This window comes from Drosophila nasuta, chromosome 3 (genome assembly GCF_023558535.2).
Source record: "Drosophila nasuta strain 15112-1781.00 chromosome 3, ASM2355853v1, whole genome shotgun sequence".
NCBI lineage: Eukaryota > Metazoa > Arthropoda > Insecta > Diptera > Drosophilidae > Drosophila > Drosophila nasuta.
In genome coordinates this window covers 32,777,416-32,783,415 of record NC_083457.1, presented here as the reverse complement: position 1 = coordinate 32,783,415, position 6,000 = coordinate 32,777,416, and the positions used below count along the sequence as shown (strand labels likewise).

Sequence of the window (6,000 nt, the reverse complement as noted above, 5' to 3'; positions counted from 1 at the left end):
AAAAAAAATTGAAGTCAAGAAAAAAAACAGAGCGCAGCAATCAAAAGTTGAATGTATAGCTAGCAAGTGAAGTATATGAGACAATAAGAAACTTAAAAATATATTAGAAATATATAAGATAATGAATAATCTAAAAAACTATCCTTATAAGATCTATTTAAAAACAAAAGTCAACCTTATAAAATAAAAGTCAGCCTTATATAATTTCTTAAATTATGTTAATGTATACGTAGGACAAATGTATAAACTGAAATAAAAGATCATTAAATATCTATTTTATATATATATTAGGTATAATTAAAAACTACCCCATTTTAACAACATTTTATTTACAGGATACTCACGCTCTAGAACTTCGCGACTTTCGTGACTTTTTGACATGGTCAAGTTTAATTGAAAAAATAATACAGCCAAATTTGTTGAAAAGGAATCAAAAAAAGAAAAATGAAAATAACAAAACAGCTAAGCGCGACTTTTGGCCTGACATTTAACGCTGCGCAGCTGCTCATAATTAGAAATTGTAGCAAAATTAATTTATTCTTTTTTGCGTTTTTTAATTGAAATTTCTTTTTATATTTTTATTATTTTCTTTTTTTTTGTTTTGTTGTGCTGCTGTGCTTTTTTTGCTGCTGCAGATAATTTTTAATAACCTGGCCTGCACACGCAGTCAAGGACCAAAAGGATGCGCCGGTAATTGCCGTGGCCAAGAGGATGATAAGGCAAGGAAGGCAATTGAATCAAATGGTTTGGGGAGGCTCTGTCTGCGTTGAGTATTTTAAGGAAGAAAGGGTTAACTTTTTACCCATCTTTTATTAACAAATTTCACTTTATTTACGCTGCACGTTAGCTTATAATTAATAATTGGGCAAAGGTAGTTAAAAGTCCTTGCGCAGGTTGCACGCCAGTTGATTAAATTTGATACAGTTCATGCTGAATTCTCTACGGAGGTGGAGCAGTCGGAATTTTGGGTCAAAAAAGGGTTAAATCTGTGGTTGATTTTTGGTGACATTTATGAATGTAATTTATTTGGGGGTGGGCGATAAGAGCATAACGACAACTCATATGAAATAGTATTAGATTATATTATTCTAATAGAATTCATCTGATTATCATGTTATATATAATCAATATATCTACCCAAGAATATCTTCTTCAAAGCAATTCAAATATAAAATACACTACTGCAGAGTTATAAATTCTTTTAACTCTTTTGTAAAATAACAAATGAAAATAACAAAGCCTTAAATATATCGTTAGACTTAGACGCGAGTTTTCAGTTTATATTTATATAAATTAAACTATTGTTTAAAAAATATTATAGTTTTTTTTATGAAGACTAGCAACAAGGCCATTAGCATTTATCGGCATTTTATTTTAAATTAATCTAAATAAAATTAATTGAAAATAAGTAATTTCCCTTCTTCCATTTTTATTCAAATTGCAGCAACTGTTCCTTTCCTTGGGAAAGTTGGCAATACTAATTCCCTCTTAAGCCGTTGGCAACATTAGCCGAGACTCAAACCCTTAGCGAATGCGACATCTATTCGGGTAATTCTTGCGCATGCAATAATTTCCAAACTCCCTGGTTGAAAACTTGACTGTGAATACTTGTTGGTATTAAAATACTAAAAATTATTGCCAAACATTTTTGAATATTTTCAAAAGCTAAAAATTTGGTTATTGTTAATTTGAGTACAACAAAATATGAAATTAATTAAATAAAATAAATTTCACATTTCTCGTCTGTTTCCAGAGTTATGAAAGTGTTTTGGCCCACCGATTAAATTCAGTAAATCAATTCTAAATCTACGCACTTTCTTTATTTTCGTATTTAAGCATTATATCACGGGCCAATTTCATTTCGTCGAGCAGAGCTCCCAACTGCGCGCATTCAATATTTACAGTATGCGTGGTATCTTTGGGTAGTCCATCGACCAATTCTTGCGAGATTTTCAGTTCCAAGGTGGCACAATTTTGGGGTGTCTCCCCCAGCGAGGTAACATTTCGAACGCTCCGCAGTTCATTAACTGAAAATGCAAATGAACATTGCATTACAACAGAATATGGTAAAAGATATGTGCCATGACCTACTTCTAAACGCTTTATCTATAAGTTTCTGTCGTATGGCATCGGCATGTGTGTGCAGAACACGACACATGGCTGCCGCGTGATCCTTGGGCAAGCCGAGCTGTTGTATTTCCACATTGAAGATCTTCTCGGAGCAGCCGTAACGAGCCGCATTTGTGAGCATATAATGCACACAGGCGACAGCAGTTTTGCCATCGTCTGTTACACCCGATGTGAGAGTCCGAATAGCACTCTCCTGCAAATAAATTGACGATATTTAGAGATACTATTTGCATTCTCTTCAAATAATGCTTACCTCGAATGGCTCGCCAGTAATGCGTTTGGCCACCAGTTGCGCCAATTGCTCCAAGTTGTCGATACTCAGATTGGAGAGGGTGGAAATGATTTCAGCTAATACCCAATCAGGACAATCGCCTTCACAGCAGAAGCGAAACTTCTACAAATACAAAAAGAAAGAAAAGTATCTGAAAGATATGTGACAAGCGGCTAAAAGAGTTATGTGTGGGAAGACAACGCCAACGTCTCGACGGGCGTTTTCGTCACGTTCCGAGTAAATTAAAGAGCCGGGGTCCGCAACAAGTGGGCTAAACCAGAAGTTCGAGTGAAAGAAATGCGTAAAGTGTAGCATATTTGCATATGATTAATTTCATACGCTTGCCTGCTAATCAGCAAGCAATTTGTACTCGTACATTCAACAACTGTCTCGACAAACGGCAGCCGCCCCCAAAAAGGGTTGCACAATTGCAATGGAGTGGGGTAAATGGGGTGAATGGGGAATGGGGGTGACAGCCACAAGCTAATGAACAGCTTGTAACATATAAGGCAAAACTCGAAGCAGTATTTCAACAGTTTGCAAGTGCACGTCACGTTTATCTATGGCCAGGATTAATAAATTTTCAACGGGGGAGCAAAAAAAAAATAAACAACAAATACGAAATACTAACGACCAGCAGTTAGTAGCTTAAGAGCACGCCGTAAATTTATGACACTTGTTGCCGGAATCCTTCTTCTCCACCTCCAGATCCAAATAAGGCGGCGTCGCTTATTAGGACTCGCTCTTTAGCCGTGTGTAACGGTTTAGAAATGTAAACGACGAACGTTTTATAATTATTTTATGAACTTCAAAGTTGACAGCCGTCAAGTGGGTGGTTAATATGGGATGGTGTGGACAGCCTTGTCACTTGGCGCGTATATAAGGACATTGGATGTGCCAATTGCCTGCACAGTTGCTCATTGCTAATCTACGAGTACGCGCCATACTTCCTATTGTGTCAAGTGTATTCCAACGAGGATTAATCCCAGCGAAAAGACTCAGAATGTTGCAAATTTGGCGTGTGCTCTTGCTGTTGGCCATCTGCAGGCAATCCTATGCGCTGCCCACGAACCCATCTACGGATCAGCAGCTGAACACCTGTGAGCTCCAGCTGGCCAAGTATCGGAAGTTCATACTCCAGGCCATCCTTAGCTTTGAGGATGTTTGTGATGCGTACAATGCACGTCCTGTGACGCCTGAAGATGGCGCTATGTCTGATGCCTGGTTGTTCCATCAATATGCGCCACCACCAACATCGCAGCGAGGTGAAATTTGGGCCTTCTTCAAGCTTCTGATGGCCCAGTTCAACGACGTGGAGTTTGCGACCATCATTCGGGATGCGGTCATCGAGCGTTGTCGCTTCAAGTTGCAGCGCGACGATAAACGAAACTCGGTTGTGCTTGGCAAGAAGCAGCGATTCCACTCGTGGGGTGGCAAGCGCTCACAGGATTCACAGGGATTCCCGGAGACAGTGGCGATTGTCTCGGGCGCCGCAGGCATGGATCACAACTACTACTAGAGCAGAGAAGTGCCAATCAATGCATTTGTTTGCATGCAGCACTATTATTATTGTCCTCATCTATTAAACTCATTCCAGAAATGTATGAAATGCCACTCAATCAGTTTACTCTAAATGTTTGAATATTAATAATAAATATGCAACGAGAGGGTTACTTACCATCCTTGTGAAAAATTGTTCAACTAATTGTTTTGATTTTGTATACTAGCGTTTTAGGAATGACAACAAGTAATCGTCTGCCACCACAATTGCTGAATTATATCGATAACTTTTATTGGACTTGCGCACCAGTGCTGCCAGATGTTAGAAAAAAAAAACCGCTGGAAAATATTTGAAAATTATTTGCAGTAATAGATCTTGTTTTTCTCAAATAAGTTTTGCTTAATTTATAAAATAAAATAATATTTTCAATATTCATGCTAATAAATTGCAAATAACAATACTAGAAATTAAACCCAAAATGGCTGAAAGTTAAAAAAAAAAAATGACAAATTATTCGACATGATTCGTGTCGATTAATCGTTTTAGTCATTGTGCGGTTTATTTCACAATTTTAAATAGCAGAGTGTCAAACTGTTTACTAGTCATTATATAAACAACAGTTTCGTATTTTTTAATCTATTCTATAGGATGTAACAGTAAATAAATAAACTTTTCAACTTTGCGGGTTTCTTATCAATTTACGATCAACGCCTTCAAGTGACTTATCACTTTTAAGAACACACCCATCTTTCACCTCAAATAGCTTTGTCAACAACTTTTTGCTTTTGCTGTAAATTTCAGACCCAACACTGTGCTTTGATGAGCCGAGATTGATTAGAGATAGTGTACGAATCGAAGGTGATGTGGCCAACGACATGGACCAACAAACCCGTAAACCTTGCCGATAAGTAATATGTTTGTAAGCCATGTCTGGATGCGGTGGGGAATGGAAACTGCAAAGTGTCACTCACATTGCATGTGCAATGCTCAATTATCTCATCTCAGTTCGAGAGTTCAGCTCCAAGCCTTTGCCTCTGGGAACACGCTGAAAACAAATGTTAACTAATCGCGAATGAGCTATGCCACAAATCTACATTCGAAAAAATCATTAAACCAATTGATAATCGGAAAACAAATCGACAAATAAACCACAACGCATGCATTTTTACTAGGCTTTTTTGCTGTTTTATTTAGACGGCGCGACTGTTAGCTTGGGGTTTTCTCGGGCAAACTATAAACAGTTGATTAGAGCGCGATTTAATGAGATTAGGTGGGCGGGTTTTCAATAACAAGTCCCTATACCTGACTGCCGTATTGTCCATTATATAAACAAATCAAAGTACGACAAGGAATTCTAAAAATATTGCGGATTTGGTATACTAAAATAGCTATTGATCCCATTAACCCGATTTATAAGACGCATATGCTGAAACAATCTAAAAACGGAACTAAGTTGCCATCTAATCAACCGATTACGTTCCTGGTTCAGCGCCTACACAACTTTCCAGCTGCATCGCACTCCTCCAATCCCACCCCTAAAATCCCTTAGCGTTGAGACCTGTTATTGAGTCAAGACCCAGTCAAAGGCTATCTGGCATTAGGCAAATATATGCATGCCAAAACCTGAACATCGTAATGCGCCATAAATCATATCACACATATTATACACAATGGGAATCTGTTATCTATAGCTTATTAATTTTAAATTTTTTTGGTAAAAATCTTTCGTATTTTACTACTACTAGACTGCCTTTAAATAATAATTCATTAAAATACTATATATTATATACTTTTGGTCTTTCACTGAGGTGCATCAGTTTGTAAACCAATTGGAACCCTTTTCCAAATCATTTCATATATGATGGAAGTTCCCTCTCTGGTCTCAGGTGCTTGGCCCCCTGCAATCTGAATTCACAAATAAAATAATAAATCTTCCGATTAATGCACTTTTAAATGCTGGGCATTACGTTTTCATCTCAAATTCAGAGATATATACAAAGATGTCAAAAAAAGCCGACAACACAATAAAACCCATAAAAAATGAACAAACAAAAGGAAACAGAAAGATGATAATACCTAAAGAACGCAATAGATTAGG

The 6,000-nt window shown here is 37.3% G+C and overlaps 2 protein-coding genes across 2 annotated transcripts; one reads left to right on the top strand and one right to left on the bottom strand.

The window, feature by feature from the left end:
* Nucleotides 1-1,763: 1,763 nt before the first annotated feature.
* Nucleotides 1,764-4,187, bottom strand: LOC132792555 (COMM domain-containing protein 4). Its single transcript, XM_060801978.1, has 4 exons — nucleotides 4,080-4,187; nucleotides 2,384-2,524; nucleotides 2,092-2,323; nucleotides 1,764-2,027 (listed from the first exon to the last, which is right to left on the bottom strand). The coding sequence occupies exons 1-4, from the start codon at nucleotides 4,080-4,082 to the stop codon at nucleotides 1,807-1,809; spliced, it is 597 nt and encodes a 198-aa protein (XP_060657961.1). The 5' UTR covers nucleotides 4,083-4,187; the 3' UTR covers nucleotides 1,764-1,806.
* On the top strand, nucleotides 3,130-4,082 carry LOC132792554 (leucokinin). The gene has a single exon (XM_060801977.1). It carries the CDS (start codon nucleotides 3,294-3,296, stop codon nucleotides 3,918-3,920), a length of 627 nt encoding a protein of 208 aa, XP_060657960.1. The 5' UTR covers nucleotides 3,130-3,293; the 3' UTR covers nucleotides 3,921-4,082.
* Nucleotides 4,188-6,000: the final 1,813 nt, after the last annotated feature.

What these genes read in the sequence shown, in the direction of transcription:
- LOC132792554 (XM_060801977.1), top strand. Translation starts at nt 3,294, where the DNA reads ATGTGCCAATTGCCTGCACAGTTGCTCATTGCTAATCTACGAGTACGC.
- LOC132792555 (XM_060801978.1), bottom strand. An exon ending in TTACTGGCGAGCCATTCGAG is followed by an intron (nt 2,324 to 2,383) that starts GTAAGCATTATT and finishes ATTTATTTGCAG; the next exon opens with GAGAGTGCTATTCGGACTCT. An exon ending in TATAGATAAAGCGTTTAGAA is followed by an intron (nt 2,028 to 2,091) that starts GTAGGTCATGGC and finishes TTGCATTTTCAG; the next exon opens with TTAATGAACTGCGGAGCGTT.